This window comes from Staurois parvus, unplaced genomic scaffold, assembly GCF_062004578.1.
Source record: "Staurois parvus isolate SC_StPar_1 unplaced genomic scaffold, SC_StPar_1.0 ptg000549l, whole genome shotgun sequence".
Classification (NCBI taxonomy): domain Eukaryota; kingdom Metazoa; phylum Chordata; class Amphibia; order Anura; family Ranidae; genus Staurois; species Staurois parvus.
In genome coordinates, this window is record NW_028318345.1 from 3,615,734 (window position 1) to 3,641,670 (window position 25,937).

At 40.4% G+C, this 25,937-nt stretch overlaps 1 protein-coding gene across 1 annotated transcript in view; it reads left to right on the top strand.

Annotated features, from left to right (window-relative positions):
- CUNH9orf85 (chromosome unknown C9orf85 homolog) overlaps window positions 1-25,680 on the top strand; it is a 46,470-nt gene extending 20,790 nt beyond the window's left edge. Inside the window, exons 2-4 of the mRNA XM_089691067.1 lie at window positions 2,867-2,973; window positions 21,098-21,211; window positions 25,169-25,680. Coding sequence (XP_089547193.1) covers window positions 2,867-2,973; window positions 21,098-21,211; window positions 25,169-25,337 — 390 coding nt within the window. The 3' untranslated portion in view covers window positions 25,338-25,680. The remainder of the gene's footprint in view (window positions 1-2,866; window positions 2,974-21,097; window positions 21,212-25,168) is intronic.
- Window positions 25,681-25,937: the final 257 nt, after the last annotated feature.

Here is a 25,937-nt window from a genome sequence, read left to right on the forward strand (position 1 = left end):
AGCAATTCTGCCACAATCCCAAAATGCCCAGGTATGAATGGACCCGCCCTGGTTCACACATACGATTGTGGATGTGTTTTCAAACTCATGGATTTGCATGACAGGCTAGATATTATGCATTTCTATTGAGTTGGTTCAAACAGATGCAATCCGCACGCAATGCATTTTGAGGGCCATTACGAAAAGGGTCCTGTGCGAGTTTGCGTTCCACACTCGCAAGTGATAGAGTAGAGTGGCATGCGGAAACAAGTGTTCACATAGCATTCCTGTTGACAGGAGTTTTTTCATTGAAGTCAATGGGAAGGATTTTTGCATTGCAATCAGTTGGGGGGGAGGGAGAGAGAGAGAGAGAGAGAGAGAGAGAAAGAGAGAGGAAAAAAAACACCTGTACTTAAATCTCACAGAAACTGGAATGACATTGCAGTTTCAGAACTCAGATGTGTGAACCCAGGCTAAAGAGGCTGTTTGCCTGCAGCAGGGCTAAATGTAAAAAAAACCCACCTGCCCGGAGCCTGGAACTGTGTGTCCTGGACGATATAAATTGTGCATCCCTGTAGTGGGAAGCTGACCAAGTGTCTGTAATACCACTGTGATGGTTAAGAAATGAAGTCTAGCTAATCTCTAAGAATTGTGTGTATATTTTTGCTGATTCTTCAGTGTAGTGTAGGAATAATTAGCAGAGTATAAGGAATAGTTCTACAATTAATGCCTGTTTTAATCACAAAAAAGAGAATGTATTATGTATATTAACCCTATTATGTGGCATATGTGTTAACCGCTTCCCACCCGGCCACTGCACTTAAACGGCCGGCTGGCAGCTTCCTCGTTCAGAGTAGACGTATCTGTACGTCCGGTTAGAACGCCTCACGCAGCAGTGCAATCCTGTGATGGCTGTGTCCCTTGGGCACAGCACATCACAGATTGGGACAAGGTGCACTGTGATAGGTCCTCCCGATCACGTGATGGCCGTGTCCAATCAAAGCCATCACTCAGTGTAAATAGAGACACATCTAATGATTTTAGTGTTCAGCTATACAGAGATCATAGAGTACACCAAGCACCATCTGTCTCTCTTCAGGTGTCCCTTCAACATCTGTACCAGTGCATATAACATCTGTCCGTGTACTAGTGTCCCATCAACATCTGTCACAGTGTACCAGTGCACAAAAACATCTGCAATAGTGTTCCATTGCATCATCATTTGTTGGTGTCCCTAGTGGATCGTCATCATCTCTTAGTGTACCAGTGCCTCAACAATAAATCAATAAAAAATGAAAGCATCCCATCACCCCGTGGTTGCATGCAAAGGCGATCACACATGTTGGTCCCGTACATATACGTAAACGGCGATCACACCACATGTGAGGTATTGCCATGAACGTCAGAGTGAGCAATAATTCTAGCACCAGACCTCCTCTGTCCCAGCCTTCACTGGTGTCTGTCAGGAAAGTCAATGAAGTTCACGTTCAGTGATGAAAAAAACAGGCCATGCAACACAGGATCCTGCAGCTTTGAAGAGTAGATCTGGGAAGATCAGGAGAACTCCAAAAGATAAAAAAACAATCAAGCAGGATCCTCATTACCATATAAATTCCATTTATTTGAGTAAAAACATTGCACATTTACATATAAGGACTCTTGACATCAGCATAGGAATAAGCCCCTGGACACCATCAGCCAGTGTATCTGCAGTGGTAGTTGGTATATCTCATACTGGTACGTGGGAGATCTTGAACTGACAGCTGTCAGCAGACCGCCGGAGCTCCAGCGTCCTGCAGTGCTATGCACTTCCTCGTGAAGATCCCTATGTGATACTGGGATGCGTGAGCAGTGAGTGGGGGCGGTAATGTTATACAACGTAATGTTGCATCATTTAGGAGATATTCACACAGCATGTAGCCGGTGATGTCACCAGCGCACGTGCTCTGAAGGGATGGCACAGCATGCCGGACCTTCAGAGCTCTTTGACGCAGTTGAGGGCTTTCCCACACGTGTGGGAGTAACGTCGACACGCCTCCGGCCATTCATACTGCCGTAGCCCACGAACCTGGTGGTCTAAGCCTTTGCTGTATTCAGATTATGGCTGCATTTTGTGTTCTCTGGCTTCTCAAAAATGGTCTAGCCACAGACAGAACACTGGCTGTCAAACATAAACTCTGTAGTCTAATTGTAAAGCCCCTAGACACTATACAGACATGACTGAAGTGTCATACAAAATTCATACATGTCTATAGCTGCAGGGCTGTCCTGAGTAATACCAAGACCTGACATGTTTGCATATGAGGAGCCAGTGTGAGGCAAAGGGGGCATGTGGAATAAGCTTGATTTGACAGGATCATTGAGGGATAATGTGGGATAAGTGGAGTGTGTTGACTGATGTGTTGGCATGTTTGTGACAAGATAAAATCAGAATCCCAGAAGTTAACACCAGTCTACAGGTATCTGTGTTGCTGTGCAATCTTAGTCAAGAAGTCATCTTTGTTCAACTAATTGCAGATTGTGAAACAAATAATGATAATGCAGATCTGTTTCTTTTGGCTGTTGGGAAGTAATAAATAGATTTAGTATCTAGGGAGTTCCATGAAAGTGTTTGAATTCCCTCCCCCCTTCTTGACAGACCAACCGTATTTACTAACCACTATGTAGAGTGAGAGCTCCCAGTACACACTGTTGATGGGGAAAGTATGTTAATCTAATCTCAGATCGAACATCTAAAAGTTGAGAATTTTGTTGGGCAGGCTTGTGAAAATATTTCATGTTCCATATTGACTATAGAACACATCTGAAAGTGTGTGGGGTGTGTATGCATACGTATATGTGTATGTACTGTGTGTATATTTATATTTGTTTTTCTTTTATATTTCAGAAGATAAATTCTAAGTTACATGATGGAGTTTGCCAGCACTGCAAGGATGTGCTAGAGTGGAGGGTGAAGTTCAGCAAGTATAAGACACTGTCTCAGCCTAAAAAATGGTAAGTGACAGCAGTGTTGTAATTAGCCACCAGCCCTACAGAGTTGGATCATTTGTTGAAGGTTTCGCCAAGCTTCCAGTTAATGCCTTTGGGGAAAACATGAATGAGTTGGAAAACAATAAAGCTTTTATCTGAAATCTGAAACCTGTTCCATAAAGCGCGTGGCTGGATCAGTAACTGTGTATTTAAAGTCTTTCTTGAAAGAGATCCATTATTAAAACAGATTATGTGGTAACGTTAAACATAACCTAAAATGGAAATACACCTGAAAGACACATTTGGGTAACCTTTGAGCAGCAATACAGATCAGATATTGTAGTTCTACAGTATATACTATCCAGAATATTTGGTTTATGAAGGTTTCCATTCTTTTACTATTAGAAAAGATGTAAATTAGACTAAAGTACACGAATACATTACCTATATTGTTCATTGCACTAGAAAGGGCAGTCACAACTTGTTACATTGTTTAGCCTTTCCTCTGTCATTTTTCTTAGCGGAAGTCCATCAAAATTTACTGGGTACGTTTCAAAAGAGATGATCATTTGTGTTGAAAACCGTTTATATCTAGATGAGAAGTAGCTGTTCTGTAAGAAGCAAAGTACTCCCATGGACAAGGACTTCCCAGCTCCCATACAGGTGAAACTCGAAAAATTAGAATATCGTGCAAAAGTTCATTTATTTCAGTAATGCAACATAAAAGGTGAAACTAATATATGAGATAGACTCATCACATGCAAAGCAAGATAGTTCAATGATTATGGCTTACAGCTCATGAAAACCCCAAATCCACAATCTCAGAAAATTAGAATATTGTGAAAAGGTGCAATATTCTAGGCTCAAAGTGTTCCACTCTAATCCGCTAATTAAGCCATAACACCTGCAAAGGGTTCCTGAGCCTTTAAATGGTCTCTCAGTCTGGTTCAGTAGGAATCACAATCATGGGAAAGACTGCTGACCTGACAGTTGTGCAGAAAACCATCACTGACACCCTCCATAAGAAGGGAAAGCCTCAAAAGGTAATTGCAAAAGAAGTTGGATGTTCCCAAAGTGCTGTATCAAAGCACATTCATAGAACGTTATGTGGAAGGGAAAAGTGTGGAAAAAAAAGGTGCACAAGCAGCAGGGATGACCGCAGGCTGGAGAGGATTGTCAGGAAAAGGCCATTCAAAAGTGTTGGGGACTTTCACAAGCAGTGGACTGAGGCTGGAGTCAGTGCATCAAGAGCCACCACACACAGATGGATCCTGGACATGGGCTTCAAATTTTGTATTCCTCTTGTCAAGCCGCTCCTGAACAACAAACAACATCAGAAGCGTCTTACCTGGGCTAAAGAAAAACAGACCTGGTCTGTTGCTCAGTGGTCCAAAGTCCTCTTTCCTGATGAGAGAAACTTTTGCATCTCATTTGGAAACCAAGGACCCAGAATATGGAGGAAGAATGGAGAGGCACACACTGCAAGATACTTGAAGTCCAGTGTGAAGTTTCCACAGTCTGTGTTGATTTGGGGAGCCATGTCATCTGCTGGTGTTGGTTCACTGTGCTCAGGGGCGGACTGACCATTTGGAAACTCGGGCACTGCCTGAGGGCCCGGGGTCAGTAGGGGGCCCCATGAGATGCCCCTGGTACCTTTTTTCATAGGCTTTTTTGAGTTTGGGCAAGGACACGGGCCCCATGATCCCCTATTGCTCGGGGGCCCCATGAGTTGTCCGTTCGCCCCTGCTAGTATTCCAGTGATAGTGCTTCATTAAGTCCAGGGTCAACACAGCCGTCTACCAGGAGATTTTGGAGCATTTCATGCTTCCTTCCGCAGACGAGCTTTATGGGGATGCTGACTTCATTTTCCAGCAGCACTTGGCACCTGCCCACACTGCCAAAAGCACCAAAACTTGGTTCAATATCCGTGGGATTACTGTGCGTGATTGGCCAGCAAACTCGCCTGACCTGAACCCCATAGAGAATCTATGGGGCATTGCCAAGAGAAAGATGAGAGACATGAGACCGAACAATGCAGAAGAGCTGAAGGCCGCTATTGAAGCATCCTGGTCTTCCATAACACCTCAGCAGTGCCACAGGCTGATAGCTTCCATGCCATGCCGCATTGAGGCAGTAATTGCTGCAAAAGGGGCCCAAACCAAGTACTGAGTACATAAGCATGCTTCTAGTTTTCAGAGGTCCGATATTGTTCTATGTACAATCCTTGTTTTATTGATTGCATGTAATATTCAAATTTTCTGAGATTGTGGATTTGGGGTTTTCATGAGCTGTAAGCCATAATCATCACAATTATGACAAATCACGGCTTGAACTATCTTGCTTTGCATGTAATGAGTCTATCTCATATATTAGTTTCACCTTTTAAGTTGCATTACTGAAATAAATGAACTTTTGCACGATATTCTAATTTTTCGAGTTTCACCTGTATATGGAGATTAGAAGGAATAATCACCCATCATTGTACTACTGAATGACAAATTTAATAACGTCCAGTGCATAGTTCCCAGTTTAAAGTAGAACTGAAAGAAAATGTCAGTTCTACTTTACCTGGGAGATACATAAATCTGGAGTAAGGGAGGGTTATAATCTCTGTCATTTTTTTCTTCTTTGTTTTTGCCATCTGTGTCCCATTATAGATTTTTTTTTCACTTCTGTCCCATAGCCACAACAGGAACTAAGAATAAATCCCTCCAAAGTGAGTGAAATCCCTGGTGGTTGTCACAAGAACTAATGTCCCCACTACTCCTGGATTTCCCTTCTGTTCTTGTTTTTGTGACCACTAAAAACATTGGGGTGGTTCTTTAATTTTCAGTGATAATGCTAACCAGGACAAATAGAGAAGGTGAATCTAAGAGGAACACACGGCAAAAGAAACAAAAAACAAAACCGGTGTTTTAATCCCTCACTGCTCCATTCTAAACTACACTGCTAAAAAAAAATTAAAGGAACACTTTGAAAACACATTAAATCTCAATGGGGAAATATATGCTGGATATATATACTGATATGGACTGGATAACGTGTTAGGAATGTAAGGATGCCCCTTCGTTTGATGGAAATGAAAATTAAAAGCCTACAGAGGACTGAATTCAAGGTGAGAAAATGACGCAGCAGGCTAGTCCATTTGGTTAAATTTCATTGCAGCAACTCAAAATGATACTCAGTAGTTTGTATGGCCCCCACATGCTTGTATGCATGCCTGACAACGTCGGGGCATGCTCTTAATGAGATGATGGATGGTGTCCTGGGGTATTTCCTCCCAGATCTGGACCAGAGCATCACTGAGTTCCTGGACAGTCTAAAGTGCAACCTAGCAGCATCGGATGGAGCGAGACATGATATTCCAGAGGAGTTCTATTGGATTTAGGTCAGCGTGGGGGCCATTCAAAGGTATCAATTCCTTCATCATCCAGGAAGTGCCTGCATACTCTCGCCACATGAGGCCGGGCATTGTCGTGCACCAGGAGGAACCCAGGACCCACTGCACCAGCGTAGGGTCTGACAATGGGTCCAAGGGTTTCATCCCGATACCTAATGGTAGTCAGGTTCCATTGTCCAGCCTGTAGAGGTCTTTGCGTCCCTCCATGGATATGCCTCCTCAGACCATCATTGACCCACCACCAAAATGGTCATGCTGAACGATGTTACAGACAGCATAACATTCTGCACGGCTTATCCAGACCCTTTCACATCTGTCACATGTGCTCAGGTTGAACCTGCTCTCATCTGTGAAAAGCACAGGATGCCACTGGCGGATCTGCCAATTCTGGTGTTCAATGGCAAATGGCAGTCGAGCTCTATGGTGCCGGGCAGTGAGCATAGGGCCCATTAGAGGATGTTGGGCCCTCAGGCCACCCTCATGAAGTCTATTTCTGATTGGTCAGAGACATTCACACCAGTGACCTGCTGGAGGTCATCTTGTAGGGCTCTGGCAGTACTTATCCTGTTCCTCCTTGCACAAAGGAGCAGATACCGGTCCTGCTGATGGGTTAAGAACCTTCTACAGCCATGTTCAGGTCTCCTAGAGTAATTGCCTATCTACTGGAATCTCCTCCATGCTCTTGAGACTGTGCTGGGAGACAGAGCAAACCTTCTGGCAATGGCACGTATTGATGTGCCATCCTGGAGTAGCTGAACTGCCTCTGCAACCGCTGTAGTGACACTCATGCTACCAGTAGTGACACTGACTGTAGCCAAATGCAAAACTAGTCAGAAAAGATGAGTAGGGAAAAAATGTCAGTGGCCTCCACCTGTAAAACCATTCCTGTTTTGGGGGTCGTCTCATTGTTGCCCATCTAGTGCACCTGTTGTTAATTTCATTAACACCAAAACCGTTGAAACTGATTAATAACCCCCTCTGCTACTTAACTGACCAGATCAATATCCCAGGAGTGTAATTGACTTGATGCTATACTCTGAATAAAAAGTGTTCCTTTTTTTTGAGCAGTGTATATTAAAAAAGTTTTGCCTTCAGTTATCCTTTAAATTTGAATTCCGTGCAGATAAAAAGGTTAGCATGTTTTTAAACGTCAGTGAGTATAAGCACCTGAATCTGCTTTCATATTACATTGCTGTAATCCTAAGACAGTGTGAGCTAGTTGGGCTCCACTGAATCACACATTGCTGTCAGCACCAGCACTATAAATAGACTAGGCAGGCAAAATTCTTTGCAGTCATCTCTAGGGGGGAAGGGGTTGGGGGCATATAGGCAATCTCTTTAACTTGTTTACAACCCACATATCTGCCATTGATGGAGGCTGTGTCTTTTTTCAGCGTTTTAAAATGATTATTATTACTCTGTGATCCTGCGCGTAACACACCAACAGAAATATAAAAAATGCAGCGCTCTCAATGAATATCAACCTCATAAAACAGTAAAGAATAGTGAATAAAATAGAATATAAATATTCATGTGGCTCAATATAAATGCGTCTACGTAAATGTACATAAATCAATATCAAATGCTTGCGTATTAATTAAGCAGCAAAAACGTGCCTAGTCCTAACAAAGTCAAAATAGGTAAATAAATGCGCTGCGGAGCGCCACAGTGAATGTGTTGATTAAGTCTGAGTATGACATAAATGTTGCGTGGGTGACAGCAAATGTCCAATATACAGATGGGTGAAAATCTGTGCTTCAAGTGAATGTGGAAATGAGAATATATTGCCCTAACCAGATAGAGCAATAAAAAGTGCCTTTGAGTAACATAGACCACTCCTGGTCATCATCATCCTAGGGTAACCACGGGGATCATCTGGCATACATCTGCACATCAGCTGATCATCCACTGCTTCTCTCCGGATTCCAGGAATACTCTGCTCCAAGTGTGTATGTACCCAATAAAAAGCACTTAAGATATCCACCTTAATAGCTCAAAATAAATGAGCCAGAAAGAGAAGTGCAATATAGTGCAGTAAGTTTAATAATTCAATGGTAAACAAGTATTCTGACAGCACTCACATCTGGTATACAGGAATGTAGAAACCGTATCAAAGATGTCCACCGGCCTCCCTCGCGGCTCATGCAGCGTGACGTCGCTGGCTTGGCTCCTCCCTAATACATTTCGTGCACTTGCATGTTTTCAAATGGGAGCATTTTCACCCTAGGACAGGAAGTGTGTTAGGACTACAGGGACCTCCCCCAAAATTGTATACTAAAGCTTTGGAGAAGGGGAAACTACTTCCCTCTCTTTTTGAAGCATTTATTTTTGTCCTCCCTAAGCCGGGTAAGAAACTTAGATATTGTATATTTTGATAAGCCAATTTTGTGCTGACAAACGTGAAAATATTTGTCAAACTGCTAGCTGCAAGACTTAATCAAGTTATAGATTCTCTCTGGACCCTGTTGCACTTGCAGATTTGCATACACAATGGTTTTATGCCCAGTGTAAGTACCTCTATTAACAAACAGGTAAATCTTTAAAATACAGATTGTGCAAACCACAGTGTTGACAACAGAATGTTTGTCTTCATAGACACCTAAAAAGCATTCAATTCTATAGGAGACAAATTTTCTGCTTGGATTAAATTACTTTTACACATTCCAATGGCTAGAATCTGTACCGATGGCTGGCTTTGTTCTATCTACAAGGTGGTACTTATCATGAATGCCCTGTTCCCTTTTATGTGCCCTGTCTGCTGGAACTGGTCACTTAGATAGGCCCATATCTCTGAGTTGAGGGCCTAAATATCTGTTCATAGACAGAAATAATAGCTGTTTATGCAAATCACATAATATTTTTCTTAACTGAACCCCTCCCTCTATTGCTCAAGACATTGTAAAAGAATCTGAATATTATTCTGGTCTCATCCTAAATTATAGACCCTACATTTCCACTACTTCCAGTGCTTACCCACTCTTCTGGGCTTTCCAATTTGATAGTTAGGCATTATAATTATTTAGTGATTCTAAAGGTTGTATTTAAAAAAGAAAATTAACAAACATGTTATAATCTCCTGCTCTGTGCAATGGTTTTCCACAGAGCAGCCCTGAACCTCTTCTTTTTTGGTCCCCCGCCGAGTGCCCCAATAGCAAGCCTCTTGCTATGGGGGTACTCAAGCATGCTCGTTCCCAAGCCGTGCTCCTGTGCATGTGCATGAACATTGTCCTTTCACACAGGAAGCATGGCTCGACCCCATCCCCTGCTCTCTCCTCATTGGCTCACTGGCTCTGATTGACAACAGCAGGAACCAATGGCTCCTCTGCTGTGTGAGCAAATGAGAGAGAGACCCAGAAGAGCTGCGGCTCTCATGCTCGTTGCTGGATCAAGATGGGGCCAAGGTACGTATGGGGGGGGGCTGAAGGGTGAGCTGCACCCAGAAGGTTTTTTTACCTTCATGCATAGAATGCGTAAAGGTAAAAAACATTCTGCCTTTTAGAACCACTGTAAGGAATTTGCTGGGATAGGGTGCTGGCATTATTGGTCCCAGAGTTTTTTAAATGGTGCATCGATCGCCCATAGGCTTTTGATCCAGCTATAGAACATAGTCCCTTATCAGCACAGTGCAAAGGGGAAGTGCTATGATATATAATTCTTGATGTTGTTAGCTTTTCTTGTAAGTCCAGCAGCCATCTATAAATAGATTGTTTGGAAGTTTTACAAACATACTAAAATGTTGCATTTGAGCAAATTCTATCCCCTGCCAATGCATCTTGATCTTGTCTTAATGTTACACATTTTATGCAATGTATTCTTTTTCCCTGTGTGTATGTCATGATGTACTATTTGAAAAGGGGAAAAGAATTTGTAAAATAAAGAAATTCAGCTAGGATTTTGAGCATTACTATTAAAACGCGTTGGTGATATTAAAGCTGCTTTAGGAAAATTTTCAAGAAAGTACATTATATTATAATTGTTCCACTGTTCCCTATATGTTCTCATTGTCACCTTTTCACAGAAAATGAAATTGTGATCCAAATATCCTAGCTACCCCCCCCCCCCCCCCGAACCCTGTTGCACTTCACTTCCGTGGCTTTTAGATATACTCTGTGTTAGTGTGCAAGAATTGGCTATACTACTTTAAAATGTCACATTCTTGTCATAGTTCATCATTTGAGGAAAAAATATCAATGTTTCATGTGTAAAAGACACTTTTTCATGAATTTACAGACCCCTACAATAGTCAGCATTAGGAGAAAAGAGATTTTGCAGAACACAAGTAACCAAACACATTTATTTATATATCTAAAGCCAAAACCTAAACAAAATTTAGGGAAAGGTTAAAACTTGTATAGTTTAGTGTTTTGGTTTTTTTTGCCAACTGTGCCCGATTGAGATTTCCCTTCATGTTCTGTCCTGAAGGCAAAACAGGAGTTGAGATGAAATCTCTATAACGTAAAGGGAATGCCCATTTAAACAGTTGTTTTTGGAACAAATGTCTTCATTGGAAAAAAGTTTGGATTTCGTTAAACTTTCTGTCCCAGTTGGTAATTCACACTAATGGGGACACAGACAGCAATAAAACATTTAGTTTTATCACCATTTCTATAAAAAGAAAAAGAAAGACACCTCTGTTTTGTTTTTTTTTTTCTGACACTTTTTTTTTTTTATGACTTACATGTCCTTGTCAGCAACGGCAGCCTCCATATTTCAACAGATTGTAGGGCTTTTGAGGTACAGAGGGCAAATGCAATTAATAAGATAAAAGAAAACATAATTTAAATGAATGTTCTTTGCACAAAAAATACTGGTCCTTTCAGACCCAAAAATGGCTTTTGTAAATGAGGTGGATTATCTTCTAGGAACAATGTATCCATAGAGGCATCTGCTAGTCAGGCAGTCCCGCAACTGTGCAGATTGTACTTCTCATGGGTGTGGGAACCAGTACAATTCAAATATTTTTTGATCACTTACTGTCACAGTGACTCACTCAGCTAACTGTATCTAAAAATCCAGTCTATTCACTTCAGATGAGGAACACGAGTTGAAATGTGGATTTAAATTTGCATTTGGAAACAAGATTTTTCTGATTTTTAATTTTATTGTGGTGTAGAGCAGTTTCATCGTTTCAGTACACAGATGCACAAGCTGATATTAAGCCAAGCATAGACTGTCTGTCTGCTTTTCCGTAGTCGGTGAAGGTTGTAGTCCGTAAGGGTTCTACAATGTTTCATTGAAATCCAGCAGTTAGAAATGACCTATGCTAGCAAATATATTAAGAAAACTAACAATACATTTTACATTATGGGTTGTATGTTTACAGGAATGACTGCTGTGGGCTGGGAATTGCTTCAGCTGGGACGGCGTTCTTTGAAACATTTACACCATTCAAATGTCTTACTTCGGCTGAGCGTGTCATCATTGTACTGTGCTTGAAGTCTTCTGTAGATATCCATGGGTTACACCTTTGTTCACAAGAAACGTCATCACCCCATGCTGTTCCATGCCTGAAATGCTTTCCCTCTGGGGGAAGCTGTAGAAAACAATAGGTGGTCCCCATTCAACAGCACCTTGTGTGTAACTACAGATTGTGAACTTGTGGTTCAGGACACACTTTTTTAGAAAGTTGTTTGAAGGGCACTGCCAAGATCCCATATACTGCCGCAGTGTGAAAGAGCCCTCTGTGAACTATAGTCCAGATTTTAGCCATAGTTTTCTTGCTCCAGAGTAAGCATTTTTAGACTATCAGCCAGTATACTAACTGCAAAATTTTAAAAAATTATATGTAACATAAGTACTGTACATTTATGCCATAAGTAAATACACTATAAAACTAAAAAATCCACCTTTTTGTAACAGATGCATGGTGGTGTTTGAACCAAGCAAACCAACAACTAAATGACGCATTGAATGAGCTCTCTCAAAGTTTTACTTTTGGCAAATATATAATCAAACTAGCAGCAACCAGCAGTACCTATGAGAAACAGATTGTATGAAGGCAAGGCTGTCAACAACTGCATGATACTGGAATTTGAATAAAGAACCACAAAGGATAGAATGCAAATATGGTTCATGTTTATGTTACTAAAAAGGAGAAAACAAAATCTCAATTTATAACTAGCACACAGTGGGATTATAATCAGTAGCAAGACCACAAGAAATATGTTTTGCCAGGCAGACCATCACATGCATCAAAACATATAATACTACCTTCACTAACTGGGATGTGGAGTGGAACTTTTTCCTTTAGAACACTTTCGACATTTATATTTTTTAGTCTTTGCCATTTTGTATTTAAGTGGTAATTTTTCCTTTGCAGTAGGCTGTTGGACAAAAAAGAATTGTAGAAATACAGAAAGGAGTGCCAGACCAAAGTAGAATAAAAGAGTCCAAGATCATTTTAATTGTTAATAAAAAGCTGTAGAAAAAAAAGGCATCTCAGGGGCAACAGTACTCCCAATTCATTAAGGCACAACACAGGGTAAAACTTGGAAACGATAACTACACAGATCTGTAATTGAATCAGTATTGGACTCTCATCATGGAGTAACAAACCAGATAGCAGTTGCTAAGCAACTCCATTTCTGTTCACCTGTTCTGGTGACAACCCACAATTTGGCATTTTCTTTCACTTTCGCTCTCAGTAATAATGGTAAACAGCACAAATATAGAGGGAAGTTTTCCTAATGGGGGTATAAACAGCAATAAAAACCTGTTGGGTGTTTTAATCCCTATCCACTAAATACAAATCTTAAAGTGTTACTAAACCCAGGACCTTGCATTCACTATATCTGGTCTCCCACAGTACACAGAACATGGAAATGTAATTATGTTAGTAAATATAAACTACTAAATACCTTTTCTCATCAGCAGTTAGAGCAGTATTTTGACTTCTACCAGTGTCCAGTAGAGCACTAGTTACAGCTTGTAGGAGGGGTGCAGGATCACTGATCTTCTGTCTGGACAGTTCTGATTGTCTCTGTGCTGATCACGTGCAATCCCCCCCCCCCCCCCCCCAAAAAAAAACAAAGAAACTCTCTAGCAATACTCACCCAACTGAGCATGTGCAGCTTGATGAGTCGGGGACAGTGGAAGAAGGGGAGGATCAGAGAAAACAGGATTAAACATCCTTTTTACACAATGCAGAGGGTTAACCCCTTAATTTCCACAGTGAGTATAACAAGCATGCTTTACTGCATATACAGATTGATTTTACTTTTGTGGGTTTAGTAACACTAAAGGATTTGAATGTAGTTATACTTTAATCAAAGATATGCACTTTTTCAGAATGGAAGTGGAATTTTTAGCACAAAGCAGTAATCCATAGCAACCATCATTTATTTTTTTCTGACTACAATACAACCCCAATTCCAATAAATTGGGATGCTGTGTAAAACTACATAAAAACAGAATCCAATGATTTGAAAATCTCATAAACCCATATTTTATTCACAGAAAATAGAAAATATATCAAATGTTTAGCTAGATTGGCACTAGAGCATTTTTTTCATTTTTTGCTCACATGTAAATATCTTCATTTTTGGCAATAAAATTACTTAATTCCCCCCCCTGAACAATTTATATTTTCTGAAATCAGAGGCCCTGTAGATTAAAAAGATAATAGTTGCAAACTTTTATGTCACATGATTTTTGTGAAACTGTTTTTAAGGGAAAAAAATACAATTCAATGAATTTTAGTGCAAATACACACATTATACCAATTTTTTGGTAAAATGTAAAAGATAAGGTTGCATCAAGTAAAAAGATACCAAACATGGCAAGTCTTAAAATTTTGTGTGCCCGTGATGTCGCAAAAAACGACATGGGTGATGTTTTAACTGCTTCTCGACCGCCCTATAGCAGCTGATCATGTGATGTGGTAAAAGGCCAATCACAGCGGCCTTTTATCACGTGATCAGCCATGTCCAATGACACGCTGATCACCGGGAAATGCAATTGCCGGTTCTCGGCTGCACTTTCCTCATGCTGTAAGAGCATGAGTGAAGTACTGCCGTGAACCGGCAATTGTCAGAGCAGGGTATCGGCACCGATCATCGGGGCACTGATGATCAGTGCCCCGATGATCGGTGCCCAGCAGTGCACCCACCTGTGCCACCCAGCAGTGCCACACACCTGCACCTGTGCCCAGAAGTGCCACCTACCTGTGCCCAGCAGTGCCACCCACCTGTGTCCATCAGTACCACCCACCAGTGCAGCCCAGCGGTTGTGTCAGTCAGTGCCCAGCAGTTGCGCCAGTCAGTGCCCAGCAGTGATGCTAGTCTGTGCCACCTATCAGTGCCGCCTATCCGTGCCACCTCATTAGTGCTGCCTATCAGTGCCCATCAGTGGCACCTATTAGTTCCCATCAGTGCTGCATCATCAACACACATCAGTGAAGGAGACAAATTACTTGTTTGAAAAATTTTATAATAGAAACAAAAACTTTTTTTTTTCAAATTTTTTGCACTTTTTTTGTTCATAGCGCAAAAAGTAAAGTGCCCAGCGGCGATTAAATACCACCAAAAGAAAGCTCTATTTGTGAGAAAAAAATGATAAAAAGTTCATATGGGTACAATCGTGCATCACCGCGCAATTGTCAATCAAAGTGCGACAGTGCTGAAAGCTGAAAATTGGCCTAGTAAAGAAGGGGGTATAAGTGCCCAGTTGGCAAGTGGTTAAAAGCCATTGTCATTTTAGGTATTCAAGCAGTTAAAATAGGATACAGGTTTACACTCACCAGCCACTTTATTAGGTACACCATGTTGGTGCCAAGAAAATATCCTGCACACCATTACACCACCAGCCTGAACCGTTAATACAAGGCAGAATGCATCAATGCTTTCATGTTGTTTATGCCAAATTCTGACCCTACCATCTGAATGTAGCAGCAACCAGTCTGCCCATTCTCCTCTGACCTCTGACATCAACAAGGCACTTTCATCCACGTAACTGCCGCTCACTGAATATTTTCTTTTTTTCGGACCATTCTCTGTAAACCCTAGAGATGGTTGTGTGTGAAAATCCCAGTAGATCAGCAGTTTTTGAAATACTCAGACCAGCCCGTCTGGCAACAACAACCGTGCCATGTTCAAAGTCACTTAAATCCCCTTCTCTATCCTGATACTCGGTTTGACCTTCAGCAAGTTGTCTTCCCCATGTCTACATGCCTAAATGCATTGAGTTGCCGCCATGTGATTGGATGATTAGCAATTTGTGTTTCCTGGAACAAGTCCATTTCTTCAGGACTGCAAGTTAGTTGGTTATTAATGAAGGTTTACATGGAAAATACCTCACATTCTGATAGCTACTGGTGTGTCATTATATATCTGTAGGATATAATTGTTTAAACATAAAACACCTCAAATGTCATGTTATTAAATATTAATAATTTTATTCATATTTATATATTTATAATATTTATAACATATACCATATAATAGACATTGTTCAAACCATTCCCTGTGAACATGAAACAGTCTGAGAGTCTAGACATGTATATCATCATGCAAAAATTAATGCACATCATAGAGCTCCATAAAAGTCTGCAGAAGGATCAAAAACAAAGGAACTATACTATAATGTATTATACACACATTCTCTCTCATGTATTTCCCCAACTAGACCAAGTTAACAGGATATGGCTTGGTACTCTAGAACAGTCCTGCCCGCAAGTCAGTTTGTGTACAAGCTTGAGCCAGCCTGTGGTGATGTCTTCAAAATATTGAAAAGTTTATCTTGATTTTTACATAACATTTTCACAAAAAGCGCTGCATTTGTTATGTGGGACAATAAGGGAACACATCAATATCTAAATACTTACTTGTAGAGTTGATCTTTAAAATCCTCATTCACTTTCCCGCAACCATCAATGTGAAGTTTATAACTTCCTCATTTATTTATTCAATTCTTGGCCCCATGAATGTGCCTAGATTAAACTGTTTTTAAATAAGTTCTATATTCTAGTCTATGTGGACTGAAACAATTCAGTCCACAGAGCAGAGACCTCCTGGCCCAGAGTCACCCTATTTCTAATCTATTCTTTAGCATAGCCGCTGACCGTAAAGAAAAGATTAGATCTTCAATGAGCTGAACTTTTTTACTGCTTCATTTGTGTAATGTGATTGGAAATTTTAATTTCCATCTAATTTTAATGCTGTTTTTTGTGATATTTAACTGCATATGTAGCTTTGTTAATCTGTCTTCTGGTACTATGAGATTATGCATCAAAGCATTATTCAATACATTTTCTCTTTGTCATATTTTTGCAAAACTTCTCCCAGTTCCTGATTTAGTCATACTATTGTATTATTCCAATTGTAAAGATAAATGCAATTGTCATTACAAGTTCGTATATTTAATAAGCTTTGCATTACATATCTTAGAATTGGGTGGTTGGGGGTTGATATGTGTATGTATATGTATGCATATGTGTGTGTGTATGTATGTACGTGTGTGTGTATGTATATATGTATGTGTGTATATATATATGTGTGTGTGTGTGTGTGTGTATATATACACACCGTATATTAGATGTCCTTTTGTCTAAATTTAGAAAACAAATATTAATTGTCCACATGCTTTTCTGTCTTCAGTGCTGTATTCTCGCTTTGGTTCTGCATGTCTTTAACTACCTTTGTCAAACATGCTATATATTTCAAATATGTAAGTGTGCCAGTAAAGATTTTCCTTATGTTTATTATCAAGATAAAGAGGTGCAAATGCATTTAGCTTTTGCCAAAGATAATTATGTCAACCAACATTGTCTTTTTCTTATTTACATACAGTACACACATGATGTTGCACTGAAATTTTTAAAGTAATTCTAAACCCAATCACAAAACATTCATATAAGCATGACCATGTTAATGTAATTTTTAAAGTTGTTTTCCAGGGAAGCACTGAGAGAAGTCTCCTTCTGCTTAGAAACCGGAAATGCATCATCCACCATTATAAAAAAAAGAGCAACATACCCCTGTGCCTCAGTTATTTGTGTTTCCTCTATGCTTTAGGCCAGCCTTTTTCAACCAGGGTGTCTTGAGGTTTTTTAGGGGTGCCTTGACAAAATGCCTAAAAAATGCCCAAAAATTGTACACAAGCCAGCAGGTAGATCAAGCCTGCCTTTTCGTTACACAAAGCCACAGGTTTTCATTATGCACCATTATGACCAAAGATTCCAGCAACCAATGACACCATCAGTTGATAAGGAGGACGTTGGTCGTCTGCACAGCAGCTGTTTGCTCCTCCCCTGCCCCTCTCCATCAGCGCTGGGGTTGCATTAGCTGAGTAATGGGGATAACTGAGGGAGAAGAGAAACAATGGAATTTTAGTGCTAGTGTGCAAAAGTGTATTTGATTTGGAAGAATACATCCCCTCTAACATTGAGTGTCCTGCGTGTGTGGATGTTGATGCATTATGTAAAACTACTAGAATAGTTTTTTACATTCTAGAATGGGGTGCCTTGAGGCTGTCCATAATTTTAAAGGGTGCCTTGAGATTGTCCATAATTTTAAAGCGTGCCTTGACTGAAAGAAGGTTGAGAAACACTGCTTTAGGCTGTCATGCTAGTTGCAGAGGCCTCCCAGTATTTATTCGCCTGTGATTCCAGGGACTTGGAGGGGTTGATTACTGGGTTTTTTCTAGGCTACGTTTGTTAGTATCCTAGTTGTGGGTTATTCCCTCTCCATCACCTATTTGGTGTTCCCCAAGATTTGCTCTCTTCTGGAGGAGAAGCAACTTATCCCTGTGGTGGCAGAGGCTCTAGTGAAAGCTTCCCTTACTCACATTTTGGTTAGGCTCTGATTCCTCCCACATGTTGCTTCTGGTGGAATGCATCCTGCTACGCTGCAGGTTCCCCTGAACTGACAGCAGTATGGTGGGTGTGTGGTAGGGTTGCACCGATACGTTTTTTTATCGGCGTGTACGAGTACCAATACTTGTGCTCAAGTACTTGCCCATACTGATGAATGTCTCAAATTGCACCACACCCACAAGGAAACCGTATGTGATTCGCACAGGAATCGCATGACATTCCTGTTCAAAACGTATGCAATTCTCTGCAGTGCGATTTGAGCCCATTCATTTTGTATGGGCTCAAATCGCACCGCAAAGGCATACGTTCTCAGAGCATTTGCATGAGTACGAATACTCCTGCAAATGCTTACTATTGGCACTGATACCGGTATCGTTATTGGTGCAACCCTATTGGTGGGTATACCCTGGTGTCGGCATCCTCCGTCCTACACCACAGTGGTGAGCACAACCGGATGAGGGGTGGAGCAGTTGGTGGACCTGGATCTTCACAGGAGTGTTACAGCAAATTGTATTCTATCAGCAATGCTACACCATGCAGTCTGATTCTGCCATGACACCTTCTACTAATCCAGGGCTGGTTGGTTAAAGGTTTTTTTTGTTTTTTTGGTTTTTTTTGCTTAAAACTCTCCTTCCTACTATACCAATACTGTGGAGAAGCACAGTATGGGGTACCTTTTTGGTAGAAGGTCATCACTTTGGGTGTTGGTTGCTATGGGTGTTTGCGTGCCTCTTACAAGTGCAGGGTGAATGTGCTTTTTTGTTCTGTTTGGTGTGGCAAGCTGAAGTCAGAAGCTGCAGAACAGAGTGCGAGCAACTGAGAGTTGAGCAGAACCTATAACCTGTTAACTCTTTCCTACATTTATGCTACACTTGTGCAGTCACAAGGTTACTGGGGTTGCCTTACTCATGTTTACTATTGATTACACTTTTTTTTTTTTTTCTTTTTTTTCAGCAAGGCGAGGTTTTCAGCAAGGCGAGGTTTTCAGCAAGGCGAGGTTTTAATCCAATTTCTGTGCCTGATTTGGGGCAAAAACCCACCCCTTGGCTGAACTAGAAACCTAGACTGTAAATCCTGAAACATTTGACAGGCTCCTGGGCTAAATGCCTATGCAAGGACTGCATACACAAATCTGTGTTTAACCTCTTCCCACCGGCCACATGCACATATGTGGCCTCGGCAGCTTTTCTATCATGTGACCGTTATGACAGCCATTCACAGCGGTCACATAATCACAAACCCCACCTGCCTCCTGGCATCTAAAACCCTTCAAAGGGTCAGGAGGTGCCAAGAGGTTAATGATTTCTTGTTATAGCATTTAGGTGTTGGATTTCCTATTTGCTTTCCAGTCTCAGATGTCAGCAGTTTTATGAATGTTTACCTGTTGTTGCTTCAGTATTGTTATATTGCTGAGGCTCAGGGTTATGTTATTCTTTTTTATAATGGTGGATGATGTGTTTCCTGTTGCTAAGTGGGAGAAACTTTCTCTCAATACTGCTCTGGAAGATTCCTAGAAAATGAGTTGCCAGGTACTTGACTCTGTTTTTAGTGTTTTAAAGTGTAACATTTATCAACTTATATTGTACCTTTCTCCCTACCACAGCCAAGTTGTATAATCGCCTGTCCCTGATCCAGGGAGATCTCCAAAGAGGTTGCAATGTCATGTGTCAAAGTTTTCTGATCTGAACTTGCACATGTTTTGTGCTCTATCACTTCAAACCTATGGAGCGTTCATGCTGCACTCTAGCACTTGAGAGCAAGCTGTTCATAGGATTGAATTGAAAGTGCACAGCACATATGTGAGCCTGTCAGAAGATGTTGATAACTGCTTGTTCATCCTCATCAGCTACTGTATATCTGTCTGGATCAGTGTTAGGGGACTATAAGACTGGCAGGGAATGTTACATAACAACTTTAAGTATGCATCTTTATAGAGAACCTGATGATTATACCACGAAGGTCCTTGTTCAGACACTTTTTTGTTATGAAGTTTTAACTCTGTCACAGTTGCTCCTGCATTGTCAACCTATAATATATCTAAGCTGCTCCAGAGCGATGATGTGCATCTGACAACGGAGTGAGAGTATGCGTATTGGAAGTGGCTGGAGAAGCAGTAATGATGCTAGTAAGGATAGCAAAAGCAGTATTTTTTAGAAATAAAACAATGACAAACCCATTGGTGTTTCAGGCTAACTTCAAACCTTTGACTGCTAAGGATATGTCCTGATTGGCTGAGGTGGAGTTTGTGACATCATCTGTCTGCCTCTCCACCTCAGCCATTCAGAGGAAGCCTTGTATTTCTTGATAAAAATACAAGGTTTCGCGTGTATGGCTGAGAAGCACTCAAATTGACTTGATTTTGTTTTGGCAGCAGATGAGAAGGCCTTCTGCCATTGCCAGAACACAGTGTTGTAGCTGGTGCTACATACAGTTTTTATATAATGCTGACAGCAGCCACAACAATTTAGTTTGTTTGCCCATTCAGCAATTGCCTGCGTATTTCCTTCTTCCAGGCAGTCCAGGTGCAGCCTTACAGCCTGTCATTGACATAAATGCTATCATAAACATGAGTACAGAGTATGGGCATATTTTTTGCATGTGCTGGTACACTGTGCTTGTCTTTACAATAGCACTGGTTTATAATAAACACTAGTACAGCAGTGCACAGCCATTCACGTTATTGACAGCCTTTACCCTGACGTGGGCTGAGGAAATATTCTGGCCATTACTCTGAACTGATTCAGCCAGCCTGTATGCAAGGGTCCTTAATGGCTGCTAAATGCATCTGTGTGTTCAGCATAACCATTGCTCTGTGAATTCAATCTCTGCTGTTCTGCTTTTAATTTAATTCAGAAATGATAAATTATCGTATAGTACTACAGTTGTGTTTTGTGGTTGACATGCTAATTTGTGCAGCAAACTTCTTTCTTTTTTTTTAGTGTTAAATGCTTGCAAAAAACAGTGAAGGATGCTTATCACATCATATGCAAACCATGTGCTACTCAGCTTGAACTTTGTGCCAAATGTGGGAAAAAAGAAGACATTGTTGTGCCGTAAGTAGTGGATTGTGATTCAATGAAGTACAGTTCATCATTCTGTCCTCCTTGTAGTTGTAGTGCATCTTGGAATGAAGACGTTGCTGTGAAAAATACTGCATGCTCAGGTTAGAGAGTTCACAGACGATTGTCCATCCACTGCTCTCAGAATGCCCCGAAAACCCAAATTACCACACACTTTATACTGAGCTTCAGGCAAACTTTTTTTGCTTTAGATAAAGGACGGGGAGAAAGAGAGCCTTTGACTGCTTTTTATTGCTGTCTATTACTTTCAGGAGTCACAAACCACTTTTAAAACATAATATAATTCAACCCCTTCCCTGACTCTAACCTTAGCATTTGAAAAAATTAATTCAAAACTAGAGTTTCTTTTGAGATACTAACAAGTTGCTTAGCCCACCAAATTTATTTTATTTTACTAGGTCTGCCCAAATATCACAGCCCATTGCAAAGGTCTCATGACCAGTTAGCATTTGTAATTTATTTATATTAATGCTCCAAGGAGCAGGGCCCTCCTAACTCTCTTGTATAGAACTGTTTTGTTGCTGTATTGTCTCCTGTTATATTGTAAAGTGCTGAGCAAACTGTTGGCGCTATAGAAATCCTGTATAATAATATTAATGCAAAAAGCATTGAGACTCCTGCTACGGCAATAATATCCCATGGCATGGTAAAGCAAAGAAGGCCCAGCAAATAAAGGTTGGTAATTTAGGCCAATGCATTCACCAGTGCCTATTTATAGCTGCAATGTCAGTTTTGGGCTTACTGATCTTATAAGTAAATCTGTTAAAAAACTGGGCAATTCAAAGTGAGCATAGCATGTAAGAAGTATGCATGCAGAAGTTCTTTTCAGTGGAAGTCAAAACAGTAGATCCAGTGGTTGCAGCAGCTGATATTTTCTGCAGGTTCAGCTTTTCCAGTTATTGTCCATCTTAGCTCAGCTCCTCGTTGTTGGTCAGTGAGGCTGCACATTGTATTAGAGATCTAAAATGGAGAATTGGGAAGCGATTTAGGCCAAGCCTGACATTTAAATCTTTATTCTGGTCAATCCATCTGCCTTGGGATGCTCTGGGCAGCATTGTCCAGCGCAGTCACAAGACAGTCTCAATGTAAAGACATAGCAATGTTCCATGTTTCCTATGGTGTAGTACACAGCTTTTGTGTTGTGGTGGTGTGCATTTAATAATTAAAAAAAAAAAAAAAAAGTACTGCATCCCAGCATTTCTGTGTGACTAGAACGTAATGAAATGGCACATGGCATTTCATTAAAGTCCTATCCAAAAAAAAAGTAAACCATGAGATGCACCGTTAATCCCATTAATATTTTAGGGTAGATTTAGTAATAGTAGCCGCTTCGGATTAAAAAATGTTACTTTTATGATTGTATCATCCATTCTGTCATTGGAACCTACTTAAAGGAGAAGTACAGCCAAAGAAAGCTCTTTTGGCTGTACTTCTGTGGATCACAGTGACATTCAGTGCTCTCTGCTCAGAGTGGCTGTGAGAACTCCGTGATTAGCAGTCATGCGATCACTGAGTTCTCCCCCTTAGAGCTGGTGGGGGGCAGATGTAGTATCAGATTGATGCTACATCCACCTAGGTAAGTATGATTTCTTTTTTAAATACCATACTTCTCTTTTAAGCCATTTGGTTGACAGATAATACACAGATTCACCCACCCACACATATGGCAAATGGGTCCTCTCTTAATTGTATAGATAGCACATGCACAAAAGCATTCATATCATGATGTTGGTTAAATTTCTTGCGGTTTGTAAGAGTTATGCCTAAGATTTACATTGCTTGAAGTCTCCCGCTTTTACTTAGCACTTCAATGAAATCTGTTCACTTTGTGGGCAAAACTGCTAATGAGACTCAGGAGGCTCAAACAGTGCTGTCATCAGTTGATTGTTCAGAGCCTATTAAGAGAGCCTTTATGGTTTAAAGCCCAGAAGGTAAGGAATTCATTGAAAAGCCTGGCTTGTAACTGCAGCATTTACCCTAAAGTGATTATTCTGTCTGGAAAGACCTCTGTGTCTTTATTCTGTAAAGAGTGTCAAACATTTAAGAATTATTTCTCAGTACGCAGGGAAAAAAGGACACACATGTTTTTAGTAATCTTTTATAGAAAGTATATAATACAACTAGAAAAGCTACAATTTCTGGGGAAATTGTGTGAAGTGTTCTTGCCTCCACCAGTAGTTTGCAACTGGAGTGGGCGGAGTAACTGGGTGGAGTGGCTTGTCACTCTGCTGCCTGCTCACACACCTGGGTTCCTATGGCAACTCACTCTACAGCAAGAGCAGAGAAGAGTGGTTAAAAACAAACTGCTCCAACTTGCTTACTTCACTGGCGGTTGCCATCTGCAAACGGTTGTAATTTCAAAATTATAATTCCTACACCGAAGAGGTTTATATTGTGAGAATCACAAGACCCAGACCTATATTTTGATGCATAGTATGTCTCTGAAATATTAAAAATGAAGGCACAGTCGCAGTTTAGAAATTGCCCTTCAAATTTGAGGTGGCTAGAGTGCAGTTTCAATGAATGTCAATGGGCGGCGTGAGTTGCAAACAAATGGTCATATTGTGAAAACTATCAGGACTATGGCTTAGCTGTGGACATTTTTAGTGGCAGCAGGGATAGCTGAACGTTTTGATATAAGATTTGTGTAGGTGGGCTTGAAAATGAGGGAGTGATGGCAGTTTAGAAATCATGTCCTGATTTTTCAGCTCACACTCTAGCTTTTGTCAGCTCCCACTCTAGTTTTGAACATTCCGCCATTCATTCCTATGGGACGAATTTCACCACAAAAACGGTGATATTTCGTGAACCATTTGGCGAAACGTTCCACAAAGTAATAGCACACCAATCGGGAACAATCCGCACGTTTCGGTATATTACTGTCTATGTAGTGTAAAAACTGTGGGAGGAGTTAGGGTGGTAAATTTGGCTATAATAATAAGAATATATATGCCATGCAAGAACACTTAATTAAACAAAAATACTAATCTGATCAATGCTAATGTTGAAAAAAAGTAATGCATTTTGCATTTACTCACTATTCTATTTCTTCAGTGTGAGCAGAATACTATAGCTTGTTCTTTTGTCTTTGACTGTTTGTGAATTTATTATGATGATCTTGCTGGCAATCAAGCATAGTTGACTGTGCAGATCTGACAATGAAGAAGACAATGGCAGCTTCAAACAGCACTTATTTTGTTTTTCAGGTTCTATTCTATTGTGTCCTGTGAATAATCAGCATCTTGTATATTCTACTTCTGTCTCCGTTTGGCACATTTGTTAAAATACCCTGTAGGTTTGATCAAAACACTATCTCATAAAGCAACCTGTGGTTAATTGGGAGGTACAGGAGAAGGCAGGCCAACTTTATACATCCCTTCCAAAGGTTGTGAAGTGCAGAATATAGTACTGTGGGTTTACAGTGTCACTAAAGGCGAATCTTTTTTTTTTGGATAGAGTAAGAGAGGCTTATAACCCCTGTCGAGTTTTTTTTTTTTTTTTTTTTTGCCATCAATTTACCTCTGGGGAGATTTCCCTCCCCTACCTGTCCCATAGTCAAATCAGGAAGTGAGAGGAAATCCCAGTGTGTCAACAGGGTTACCTGAACTATTTGTGCCCATTGGAAAATGTCCCCTCTATTGTTCCGATGTCAACCCAAAATTTGTGTTTTTCTTTCACTTTCAATGGTAACAGTAAAAAGGAAAAATAGAGAGGATCTCCCTAACGGGGATACAGACTGCAATAAAAACTGACAGGTATTCTAATCCCTCTCCGCTCTATCCAAAACTAAAAAAGAAATTGCCTTTAGTGACACTTTAAGCTTCCAAAGTCTGCACTAGGGGAAAGATAATCTGTTTATGTCTGATATTTTGTTATGATGATTAATTGCATCTTAAATTGAACATATATGATAATTTTATTTGATTGTAGAATCGTCAGCGAATCACAAACTGGTGAAAAAGTGGACAGAGACAGCAATACAGACAGTGACCTGGACTTTAATATAGACTTGGAGGATTCAGATGATGATTTGCCTGAGAGAGAGGACAGAGAAAAATGTGAATCTGTGTGTAAAGATACAACTGCTGTTAAAAGTTAATGGAAGTCCTCTGTTTCACAATGTTTCTAATGACCTTCACATTCTCTTTCATCGTTTCAGTGATATAGCACATTAACTGTTGGGCTGTATTTAGTGGAATGTTGTACTGTATCACATTTCGTACATTTCAGTGTATGCCAAGACCAAAGTCTTCATGTAGGAAAAAAAAAGACTATTCTCATTTATGGATCATAAATTTAAAACATGCTCTGTTTAAGTGCAGTTATGATACCAGCATGCAGCCTTACATCTATTGCTATGTATTTTTAATTTGTGTATTCAGAATGTTTAGATCATACTTTGATATTGCTAATATTACAGTAAAAATTTACCTTGGGCCCACCTTTTTGTGTCTTAATCTGCCAATTCTGTACAGTTCTTGATATTCTCTATTGTCATGCAGTTGGCAGTTTGACTTGCTGCCTTATATCTTGAGCAATATGAGTTACTAAGTATGTGTGTCCTTCCTTTTCAAATGAACGATAAATGAAACCATGGTTTATGATTCATTTGGGTAATCATAGTTTTCATAATACTAATCACAGTGCATTGCTTGAAACATGGACTGAAAGCCTACAAGCCCTGTTGCATTGTTTTAAA